Raw genomic sequence first — 12,798 nt, forward strand, 5'->3', positions numbered from 1 at the left:
GCATGTGTGCCTGTGTGTATGTGTGCACATGTCTGCATCAGTGTGCATGTGTGTATGTATGTGTGTACCTGCTCATTTATTCACATATTTTCACAGAAAACTGCTTAGCTTTCCACTTGGCATACAATGTGCTTTCAAAATGGAGAGCAGGACCCCAAACTCTCTTTACCCCCTGCCCTTCCTGCCCCTTCTCTGGCCTCAACCTACCCCTCAAAGAGGAACCTCAGCATTGGTGGTCGACAACCAGATGCCATCAAACCTTGCAGTCTATTTAACATAGATAGTTTGCTGTGCTTTGCATTTCTCCTTCTGGGAGTATCCGCAAGGCATAAAGGAAAGAGGAGTGAGAGAAGGGCCCAGGGCGCCTCATTCTAATCCTGGGCATGGGCTCCCCTGCCCCACACTCAAACAGCCCTGAAGATTGTGTGCGGCACAAAGCCATCTTTACTGTCTCTTGCTGGGGCCGCCACAGCAGCCTCTAACTGGACTCCATCTCTAAGGATGCCTCATCCCACCCTGTCCATTTGGGAGACAGAACAGCGGCCCCCAAAGATGTTCACCCCCTAATCCCTGGAACTTGTGACTGTGAGACCCTACAGGGCACAGGAGACTTGGCAGGTGTGACAGGGGGAGGACCTCAAGATGGGGAGATGACCCTGGGTCCTTCCGAAGAGCCCAGTGGAAACACCTGAGTCCTGAAGAGTGCGGGAGCATGGGAGAAGAGGGGCCAGGGCATGTGACGTGAGGACTGCAGGCATCCCTGCGGGTGTGGACGTGGAGGAAGGCACCCTGAGCCGAAAAATGGGGTGCCTCAAGGAGCCGGAAATGGCCCTCCACTGACAGCCACAAGAAAATGGAACTCAGTCCCGTAATCCCATGGAATGAAATTCTACCAACAACCCCAAAAGCAACGAACAGACTCCCCTGTGACTGCCGCTAAGGCAGGCAGCCCTGACAGCTCCTGGATTTGGGCCTGGCCGGACACCTGGCCTCCTTCACGATGGCATCACCAATCTGTGCTGTTTTAAACTGTTCAGGGTCATTTGTTTCCACAGCCATAGAAAGCTAATATTGCATCCTTTATTCTTCAGCTAGATGCTCCGTCCAAAGCAAAAATCTTAACTTTGCAGATCTCCATTCCTTTCCCACTCCTAAACAAAAGGGAAGAACGACTTCAGACTATCTGAGTAAGTGGACTCTCACCTCATGCTAGAAGCAGGGTTAAGAGAAAAACGATGACTTCTACTTCATAACTGTCTCCAACCTGCCTTCCTTGTCTGGTAATTCTAGGAAAAAAATTGGGTAATTCTAGTGGAAAAGTGCACTTTAATTGTTTTGACACAGACGGCTCAGTCGATGGAGACCACTCTTGCATCTCTGGTTGGAGGAACATCAGAGAAGCGGGAACGCCTCCTGCCGCTAGCATCAATTATTTACCCATCTCTAGCAGCTGCCTCTGCGCTGAGAGGTAATCCACATATTGGTTCCTAACTGTGTTAACAGATCAAAGATACAATTGTGTTCCTTCTGTGTGAGCTGCTTAAAATGGCATGAATGCTTTGATATAATAAACACAATGTCAGAAATGACATTTCTTCATTTGTGTTTGTGATCCTCTCTGGTCTCATTCAGTTCCAAAACATGCATCAAATGTTGGGTAAATATGACCCAGACTTTGCAGGTTATTTTCTCATCACATTGTCCAAAACATCTGGGGGATGTAGGAGAGCATGAACGCCTCACAAATCCACGATGCCAACTCTTCACCTCTTCAATTCCCTCAAAGGGGGTGCTGCTGGAGTGGGGCTGAGGAACTAGGGGGGTGGATTTCAGAAAAAAGCCACTTAGGTAGCCAGGAAATCTTGTTAGTGCTGGCTATTTAAAACCATGCCTTTGTAGGAAAAGCATACGGGATGTCATCTTCCCTTGTGATTGGGAATTCTGCATGACTTGAGCTCATCCCTCAAATTAGGAGTCAAGTCCAAGGACACGGGAGATGAAACAGGGCATTGAACTGGCAGTGACCCTCGAAACAAGGCCAGACATCTGCAATTTTTAAATACCAGCTAAAGAGGAACTCCAGTGAATATCTGGCTGGATGTGAGAGACGCACAGCTCTCTGATGATTTGGGCAACCAAAGTCTCACTGGGCTTATTGTAATTATTAGAGATCCGTAAGTCTCTCTCTATAAAATTATAGAGATGTGTATAATTATATATATGTCTTTATTATGTCTATTATGAAAACATGGAATAATGGTAATACTAATTTTTTAACTTATAAAAATAATAAGGGGGTTCTTTTTAAATCAACTTTGTCAAAAACTGAAAAGAGGAATGCCCTACCGCAGCCACTCAGCTGTGTTTCCAAGCTGCAACCAGCACTGGATTCGGAACCAGAACTACTTTTCTCCTCTCAGATGCCACCTGCCTTATCATATCCATCAACAACACCCTGCCTCATTCAAATGCCCGAAAGAGGCAACCCCTGAGTTTATTATAAATGTATGTGTGTGTGTGTAGTGTGTATGTGTAATGTGTAGTGTGTGTGATCATTTCCTACATAGAAAATCCTATATGAAAGGTTATAGTTTGAAAATTATGACATGAATGATAATTAATAAAAACATGAACGTTACAGCCCTCTGACTCACACCATGCTCACTCTTCACATTTCTGAGAACTGTGACAGGTCTCATAACTTGCAAAGTCTACACATCTTTACCTGTAAATGGAAAGGGGAGAGCCGCACGTCGTACAGCCGGCATCCAGCACCCAAGGCAGGCGTCTCGCTGACCAAGAACTGAATAGCCTGGCCCACCACGTGACAGACCACCACCTGGAGGAGGCACAGGTAAGGGAGAAAACTGTATCCAAAACAAAGGACAGCGCGTGCATACGCATCGTCGTCTTCTTCTTTTTTTTTTTTGAGACACGGTCTCACTCTGTCGCCCAGGCTGGAGTGCAGTGGCGCAATCTCAGCTCACTGCAACCTCCACCTCCCCAGCTCAGGCCATCTTCCCACCTCAGCCTCCTGAGTACATGAAACTACAGGGGTGTGCCCCCACACCCACCTAATTTTTGTTTTTGTTTTTGTCTTTTTTGTAAAGATGGGCTCTACCTGTATTACTGAGGCTGGTTTTGAACTCCTGAGCTCAAACAATCTTCCCACCTTGGCCTCCCAAAGTGCTAGGATTGCACGCATGAGCCACTGTGCTCAGCTGCCATAGGCATCTTTTTTTTTTTTTGAGACGGAGTCTCACTCTGTCACCCAGGCTGAAGTGCAGTGGAGCAATCTCGGCTCACTGCAACCTCTGCCTCCCTGGTTCAAGCGATTCTCCCTCCTCAGCCTCCCAAGTAGCTGGGATTACAGGTGTGTGCCACCATGGCCAGCTAATTTTTGTATTTTTAGTAGAGACAAAGTTTTACCATGTTGGCCAGGCCAGTCTCGAACTCCTGGCCTCAGCTGATCTACCCACCTCAGCCTCCCAAAGTGCTGGGATTACAGGCGTGAGCCACCACGCCTGGCCTAGGCGTCTTTATATCAAAATAATCTGGACTTTATACGTTAGCAAGGATACAAATTTAGAGTTTCAAAGTTGGATAAATATTCAGATTAAAACCTTTTCTATAATATAGTTTGAAAACCAGAAACAATGTTTCAAATCTTTGCTTCCTGATGACTTTCTTAGCAGCTAAAGTCTTGACCAAATCTAGTTATCATGCGCTTTCCACATGTAATACAGTCTTTTTCCTTTTTTTTTTTTTTTGGAGATGGAGTTTCACTCTGTCGCCCAGGTTGGAGTGCAGTGGCACAATCTTAGCTCACTGCAACCTCCGCCTCCCGGGTTCACACGATTCTCCTGCCTCAAACTCCCGAGTGGCTGGGATTACAGGCGTGTGCTACCACTCCCGGCTAATTTTTTGTGTTTTTAGTAGAGACGGGGTTTCACCATTAGCCAGGAGGGTCTCGATCTCCTCACCTCGTGATCCGCCCACCTCGGCCTTCCAAAGTGCTAGGATTACAGGCATGAGCCACCGTGCCCGGCCAACAAAGTCTTTTCCTTTAAATATCATCTTGTTCTATTTCTCCACAATAGCTGATTTTTAATTCCCCAAATGTTTCCACATTCATACACAGTCAAAGCTATTAGCCAACTTCTTTTGCTAAAAATGAGTCTTAAAGAGAAAGTAAGTTATAGATGTTAGAAGTAAAAAAAAGTTTTCTTAAATTACCCAGAACACAAGGGGTTGCTTCCACCTAAATAATTTTGAGGCTATCATGGTTTTCAAAAAAGTGGGAGTAATTGGAAAAACATACAAAGTATCAAACAATTATAAAATTATGCAGCCGTACCAAAACCAGAATTATAAAATGAGCTCGTTGAAGAAACTGTCAGACAGAGAAAGATAATAACCTCAGGAATAAACCAAACTGTGGTTTCCTGACATAAATCATAATCATACAGTATTAAGAGGGGTGCTTTTCACAGCTACCATGGCACAGAGAGAGATCTAGTTTCTGCCACAGATTCCTCTACAGAAGCTGATGTAGAATGAGAGGTCAGACCCCTCCCCGCTCCCCTCCCGGGGGCAGAGGGCCAAGCAGACACGTGTGGGATAATTACCAGGCCAGGAGCCAGGTGTTCACTGGCCAGGAGGAGGAGAGGAGAGGCCAGGGGCACACTGGGCTGGACCACAGGGCAGGCACAAGGGGGTTCCGTAGGTGGCCAGTGTTTGGCCAAAAAGCAAAGCTACCAGGAGCTGAGGGTAAGTCAGACTGACCCCCTCATTCCCAAAAGAACCACTGACTCCACTGCAGGGAGTCACAGGACAGGAAGAGAAAATTCTTTAATTCTCTGGTGGATTTATCAGAATCTAAAATACCAAATGGAAAGATTATCAAAATAATTACTCAGTCGGGGCCTGCTATTCCCCCAAGTTCAGGGCTAGGACATTCCCCTGTACTTTCTCATCTGCTGGCTCCTGGCCGCAGCCAAGCCCTGGGTCCAGCTCTTCCCACCAGTGGCCCATTCCACTCTGGAACAAAAATGGAACCTGGGCACTAAGGCCCGGGCAGGGGTCAACATCCAATATCCACAACCAAATACCTCAATGCCACAGAGCTAGAAAAAGAAAATCCTGCCTTCTCTCAATATTGGCAGAAAGTCGTGCAACTCTTTCTACCGGTTCTTATAACGCCACGTTCAGAAGACTGATTCACATGAGTTAATTACATATTTCCATCATCTCCAGAGTTCACAAAGGGCCAGAACTAAAAAATGTTTGTATAAGAAATGTTGTCTATTCATGTTAAAAATAAATGATCTATAAACAGTCCTTTTCGGAGGAACATGCTTTGTGGCCAGATGAGTTACACGCACCAATGGCATGACACTGAGAAAATTCCCTGTCCTTGGTCTCAACAGCCCACTCCTTTTACTGCTTAAAGTAAAAAATAAAAAATAAAAATAAATTTAAAAACCCAACCCTGACTCTGAGCACTGCATAATTCCTCTGGAGCCTTCTCTACTAAGCTAATCAGCATTGTACCAAGAAAACAGACTCAGAGCCTCAACCCAAGCAAGAAAGAATTTCATTTTCTTTCGTATCCAGTTCTGCAGAAAGCTTCTCACCACGCACTCCCTGATACACAGAGAACCAAGCACTTGATTAAAAGCAAGCAAATAAATAAGTAAATAGATAAAAGGACTTTAAAACTTCTAGAATGCGGGACTCCAAAGCTCATAAGTAATCACTCGAGCCCCATCACTAAGGTAATGTAATCTCTACATTCTACTCTAGGACAGAATGTGTGATGTCTTTTCATAGTAACACCCTGGCGTGTCTTCCCCAGCCCTAGGGCTTCGCTACCCTCTAACTAAAACCTACAGTGCAGACCAAGCCTTTCTTAGCCTCCCCTCAGAATTCGGCTAGAAAAGTTAATTAAAGAAACAATTTAGGCCAAGTGTGGTGGCTCACGCCTGTAATCCCAGTGCTTTGGGAGGCTGAGGCAGGAGGACTGCTTGAGTCCAGGAGTTCAAGACTAGCCTGGGCAACATAGCAAGACTCCATCTCTTAAAAAAAAAAATTAACCAAGCATAGTGGTGTGCACCTGTAGTCCCAGCTACTCAGAAGGGTAAAGTGAGAGGATCACTTGAGCCCAAGGGTTTGAGGCTGCAGTGAGCCGTGATTGTGCCACTACATTCCAGCAGAAAGAAACATTCTGAACCTGCCTCAAATTTTTACATGGCCAAACAAAATACTGCTCCTGCTCCACTTGGAGGGATAACCATTAGGGCCAAGTCCTCTTCCAGCGCCAGCCCCTGCCTCTGCCACCCTAACAAATAATGCCCCATTTGCCAAATGGATGGGGACAAAATGGAGAGGAGATTTTAAAAACAAGTAATCTTCTTTTAGTGTATTAAGGTGTTATCCACAATGGGGATTAAATTCTCCCAACCCGTGCCAACAGTGGCAAGGCCCCGACGGGCTGAAAGGGGTTCCTCGCATCACAGCAGAAGTCAGGATCGCCTGACACAGGTAAGCAGCTCCTCCTCTCTAGTTAGCCTTCCTAAGTGGCCAGATGTCAAGGGTTAACATCTACCTAAATACCCATGAGTGGGTAGAGACCCTGATTTTGACCCTAGATCCTCCCTCCCCCAATCAGCCATGGTCATGAGAGCCTCTTCTTAGCTTTCCAAGTGAGCTCTTCGGGGAATTCCAGTTCTATTCAACTGACAGACTGGGCCCTGAGTGTTTCCCTCTGAAACAGTCTGCTATTAATACAGGATTTTAAAAAGTTAAATAGAAGCAATTATTTGGCATGGGCAGCAGTGACAGTGAACTCCTCAGAGGACAGGAGTGAACCCCCAGCCCCAGGGCAGAACTCCACAGAGCCCAGGTCTGCATCCGCAGGAGCAAGCTCCCTCGACAACAACCAACCATCCCCCAACCTGCATTTTTTTGACATTTTTTTTTCCCAAAACAAGAAAAGATTATTTACATAAAGCATTTGAAAATCAAGCAAAAGAAGGGTGAACTTTGTATTCCAAATAAACAGCTTCCTCTCTGTATAAGTGACAGAGTGTTTTTCGGAGTGGGGGGCTATTCACGGTAAGTCAGGGTCTCCACGTGGAAAGCCCAAGGGGGGACTCATGGTTGGCAAGTGAGGGTTTGGGTCGGGGAGCCCTGGGCAGCAGATGGAAGCGCCATGGGGAGGGGAAAACAAGACTGAAGGCTGAAGAGCAGGCTGAGCGGGGAGGCCTTCATTCACCTTCTCGGTGCTCTCTCCAGCCTCAACACCTTGACCTCATGTAGTCACATACCTATGCAAACAGCGCTTATCTGGAAACTATTCCTTTGTTTAGACTTGGGGCCAAAAAATTCCAGGCACAGTTACTCCAGATTTTGCTACTGTTCACCAACAAGAGAGCCCCTGAGTCTTCAGATCTCACTGTGCCCTTTCACTTTCCTTTTCAATTAAGCTTCCTGTACAGCTGCCTCGGCTCCTTCTCTTAGAACACTCTAGAGAACTGGAAATCATGTAATTACTTTTGTCTCCAAAGAAACTAGCAATGCAGCTGAGGAAATGTATACAAATGGTTTAGATACTTGAATAATTTTCACTTTCATCACATTCTGTAACACGCAAGGAAAGAACTCCCAAGTAAAAGGAAGGCAAAGACCCTTCAGTAATCATCTGGATTTCCTAGTCAGATGTCTTTCCCCACTCTGCAAGCGAGTCTCACCTCTGTAAATATTCTTTAAGACAGTATGAACTGGATATAAAATACTATTTCTACTCTGGAACTGGGACTCAATTTAAAAAGTAAACTCCATTAGAGCTAAAGATTATCCCAACATCTACAACATTGAATCCTGTTTGCCCACTAATTCAAAATAAATGGCTAAAGATGTATTTTTATTTATTTATTTTTGAGATGGAGTCTCACTCTGTCCCCTAAGCTGAAGTGCAGTGGCACAGTCTTGGCTCACTGCAGCCTCCGCCTCCTGGGTTTAAGAAATTCTCCTGCCATAGCCTCCTAAGTAGCTGGGAATATGAGTGTGCCGCACCATGCCCAGCTAATTTCTGTATTTTTAGTAGAGACAGGGTTTCACCATGTTGGCCAGGCTGGTCTCAAACTCCTGACCTGAGCCTGCCTCAGGCTCTCAAAGTGCTGGGATTACAGGCGTGAACCACCGCACCGGGCTTAAAACTGTATTTATTTATTTATTTTTTTTGAGACAGTCTCACTCTGTTGCCCAGGCTGGAGTGTAGTGGCAGGATCTCGGCTCACCAAAACCTCTGCTTCCTGGATTCAAGCGATTCTCCTGCCTCAGCCTCCCGAGTAGCTGGGACTACAGGCACGTGCCACCACACCTGGCTTAGTTTTAGTAGTGACGGGGTTTCACTATGTTGGCCAGGCTGGTCTCGAACTCCTGACCTCATGATCCACCCACCTTGGCCTTCCAATTTGCTGGGATTATAGGTGTGAGCCACTGTGCCCGGCCAAAGATGTATTTTTATAAGAAATTCTCGCAGGGGACTGAGATGAAAAGGGTTGGAAACAAGATGGCGGCCAACCCCAAGAGCTGCTGTTTATCCTCTTTTGGGGGAAGCCTCGACCACGTGGGGCTCCTGCGTCAACCTGACTCCAACCCTGCCCCCAGCAACACTCTCCCTCCCTTTTCTTGTTACATACTTTAAACAAGGAAGCCTTTCAGTAATGCTGCACTGCAAGGAGGTGTTGTTAATGCATCACACGGTTTAATGTGGGCATTCTACAGCAGAAAGATCTGTTTGTGAATGTGTTGTCTTTCATCAAGTTTACACTAAAAGACAAAATCAAGACAGTTCCTTTAACATGAAGAGCAGAAGGGAAGTAGGTCTTCTCCAGGCTGGCAGCTAGTGCTTCCTGACAGGGCCAGGCCACTTGGCCACACCAACCTCCTACGCCCCATGCTCTGTATTCTGACCAACCGACGAAACCTCGGGGCCACCACAGGTCTTTCACTCTGTTTCCTCCAGGCCAAAGTCGGGCTGCACCTGCAGGCTGGCTCGGCCCAGAATTCCATACACCATCATCCAGACGAACAGGTGGCCTCGTGGGAGTCGCATTCAGGGGCAGCATCTGCCCTGGATCTCAGAGGACGGGGTCTCCAATGAGGAACCTCCACCACCCGCCCTAGGAAAGACCCTCATTCAAAACAATTTCACAACCTGTTAGCATTTTAGCATAAATTCCAGGTTAATGGAATACCTGGAATTTCAAATCATGTAAAGCAAAGCAAAAAAAAAAAAAAAAGACAACTGAGCCGAGCTTCCTGTTTACAGTTAGCTAGAGTGACAAATGTGGACAATTTTAAGTCATGGTGCCCATACCAAACAGGCAGCCCCCTGAGTTATGGACAGGGCAGGAGACCGCCCCCCATCCCCCAACCCCGCAGCTCTCAGGGCGTATTTCAGCATCAGGTAGAACACACGTGCACACAACACACCACACACACCCAGGGCGAGCTATGGGTTTCCCCTAGAGAGGATATGGAATAAGGTTCTGGGGGAAATTCCACACGATCGTCCAGTTCCGTCTGTAGCTGTGGTTTTACAGATGCAAAGGGTGATAGTGCTGACCAGTTCTCCTTTCCCCATCTCTATTGTCTTTTTTATGGTGAGGATGTGGTGGGGGCACGAGCTTAAGTGAAATAATAAAAGTGATAATATCACACCTGTAATCTCAGCACTTTGGGAGGCCAAGGCAAGAGGATCACTTGAGTCCATGAGTTTAAAACGAGCCTGGGCAATATAGTGAGATCCCACCTCTACAAAATATTTAAAAAGTAAAAAAAAAAAGTAATAAAAATGCAAAAAGATCACACTAATGGCATGGTTTATTTTGTGCTGTGGTTGGAGCTAGATTCTGGAGGCCAAATGAGGTTCACTCCAGCCTCTGCTGCGTCAGAGCTCCATACCTTGGCCAAGTGACTGCACCTCTCTGCCTCAGTTTCTCCTTTTGTACAGTGGGATGATGCTTCTGACACAGGAGTGTTGTGAGCTCTCATGAGAAGGGATACAAGCTCTATACCCAGGACCTGGGCACACCTGATGCCATCACATGCCACAACATGTGCCATGCGGGGTACTGCACGGGCACAGGCCTGCCCTGCTTCCCACAGCCCTGTACGGGAGGGGCCCCTACACAACAGACACAGACCCTGTGGCTCAGAGAAAGAAGGAAGTGCCCCAAACAAGCCCAGATCCAATCAGGGTCTCCCTGCCTTCTGAGATGGGCCTTTCCCCAGACTAGGTGGGTTATAACTTTTATTTAAAACTTTCAGTTCCAGCTGATGGTTATACCATTGGGAGCCTCCATTTACTTAGAAATGAAACTGAAAACAGACAACTAAAGCATGTCCAGGACTCCTGGCTCCACACCATGCCAGGCGACATCACTCAAGTCTCCAAAGATCACCAAGTGTCCAGCTCAGCTCCTGCCCTCATCAGCAAGTTTTCCAAATGAAAGTTATGTTGAAAGCCACAGTTACCATACTGTAACCAGAATTCAGGCAGTGGCTGCTAGCAGAGCATGATGAACAAGAGCAGGTCTGGTATAAAGACAGTGACTTTGCATTCCAAAGCTTAGCTTAGGGGAAGAACAGGCTTCTGCCTTAAGGGTACCCCTTTGCTTTTGGGGCAGAAAGCAGGCACTTTCAAAAGGGGGCTTGGCATGAATGTCATGAAAGGGAGGAAGCGAGCAGGTGAGGGTTCACATAACTTGCTTTGGCGCGTTATCTACTGAGTGTCCAAGCTGGTGACCAGTGGTGCCTTAGTGGACAGGACTAGATTGTAACAGCCGAAACTCTTCCGGTGGGAGAGAGTTTCATCATGGGCACACTCTGGGTTATAAATCGACTGTTCTCTCTCCAGGCAACCACCTGGTGGGTGAGGGTTTCATTCTGGAGCTCCTGAGCACATGGTTAGGTGAGCTTTCCCGGTAGGCAGTGTCTGGTGAAAGGGTGGTAAGAGGCTATAATTGCATTTCTGAAGGGCTAAGTAAAAAGTGGGGAGCAGGGGGAAGTGAAGAAAGAAAAGAGAAAAAATAGTAATAAACCAACAATAACTCATACTCTTTTTCTTAGAAAATGGGGGTATTCAGGGCCGGGCACAGTAGCTCACACCTGTTATTCTAGCACTTTGGGAAGCCGAGGTGGGTGGATCAAGAGGTCAGGAGCTCGAGACCATCCTGGCTAACACGGTGAAACTCCATCTCTACTAAAAATACAACAAATTAGCCGGGCGTGGTGACACGTGCCTATAGTCCCAGCTACTCAGGAGGCTGAGGCAGGAGAATCACTTGAACCTGGCAGGCGGAGGTTGCAGTAAGCCAAGACTGCGCCACTGCACTCCAGCCTGGGCAAGAGAGTGAGATTCTGTCTCAAAACAAAAACAAAAAAAAAGAGAAAGAAAATGAGGGTATTCGGTTACAATATTTCCTAAAAGAAATGCAACTCTTTTTCAGTGAGTGACCTGTCACAGCACAATTCCTAAGCCCTGATTCACATTCATCTTTTTACCGAGGTGTGGACCTCAGACCCCCAGGGAAGGGGCCATGAAAAGCTTCTGAACCCCCACGCGCCAGGGAAGGGCTGTGGCTGAACCTGCGGGGGAAGGGCTGGCTCTCAGGTGGCTTGAGATATGGAAATAGGAATTTCCTCCTTCTAGGTCAAACATTCTGGAGCAAACCTCTCCCAAGACATGAGGAAAGACAACATAGGTAGAAACTTGTTGCTCTTCTGTAAGAAGGTAATTAAAGTCTAGGAGAAATAAATGCACTCGGTGCATGTTGGGACTAGAAGAGAATGCAGAGAGAGCCCCGGAGAAAAGTTTAAAGGCCATGCTCTGCTGCCTCCAAGCCAGCCCTCACTGGAGCCTGCTCACAGCGGCCGTGGGCAGGAGCGTGCTTCCACACCCGGTCTGAGCAGATACCCTGCAAGGCAGGCACCCAGGAGAATTCCCTTAGGAAAATGCCACAGCCCTGCAGAGCCTGCTGCCTGCGATAAATATGTGTTTGGTCTTTGTTCCTGATGCCTGGCACAAAGCTCTGAAAACCCTTGGAATCTCCCGAGAGATAAGAGTGTCTTTTGAGAGGAGTGTGTTTTTTTTTTTGAGACGGAGTCTTGCTCTGTCGCCAGGCTGGAGTGCAGTGGCGCAATCTCGGCTCACTGCAACCTCTGCTTCCCAGATTCAAGCAATTCCCCTGCCTCAGCCTCCCAAGCAGCTGGGACTACAGGCGCGTGCCACCACGCCCAGCTAATTTTTTGTATTTTAGTAGAGACGGGGTTTCACCATGTTGGCCAGGATGGTCTTGATCCCCTGACCTCGTGATCCACCTGCCTCAGCCTCCCAAAGTGCTGGGATTACAAGCGTGAGCCACCATGCCTGGCCAAGTGTCTTTTATATGCTAACAAGAGGGCTGTTGCGGGGGACCCCAGATAGCACCAGGATGGGGGCTGGTCACTTGAGAAACTTTGAGCCCTACCTCCAGCATCCCACCACCCCACCTCCAGCATCCAACCACCCCACCTCCAGCATCCCACCTCCCCACCTCCAGCATCCCACCTCCCCACCTCCAGCATCCCACCTCCCCACCTCCAGCATCCCACCACCCCACCTCCAGCATCCCACCACCCCACCTCCAGCATCCCACCACCCCACCTCCAGCATCCCACCACCCCACCTCCAGGGAGGGCAGAGGGGCTAGAGGTCGCATTCAATCACCTATGGCCAATGATGTAATC

General features: G+C 47.5%; 1 protein-coding gene across 1 annotated transcript in view; it reads right to left on the bottom strand.

Moving 5' to 3' along the window:
• The window catches only part of C2CD2 (C2 calcium dependent domain containing 2), a 68,708-nt gene that overhangs the window by 34,076 nt on the left and 21,834 nt on the right, over positions 1–12,798 (bottom strand). Inside the window, exon 3 of the mRNA XM_001135072.8 lies at positions 2,726–2,839. Within this exon, the coding sequence (XP_001135072.2) occupies positions 2,726–2,839 (114 nt within the window). The remainder of the gene's footprint in view (positions 1–2,725; positions 2,840–12,798) is intronic.

Source organism: Pan troglodytes, chromosome 22 (assembly GCF_028858775.2).
Source record: "Pan troglodytes isolate AG18354 chromosome 22, NHGRI_mPanTro3-v2.0_pri, whole genome shotgun sequence".
NCBI lineage: Eukaryota > Metazoa > Chordata > Mammalia > Primates > Hominidae > Pan > Pan troglodytes.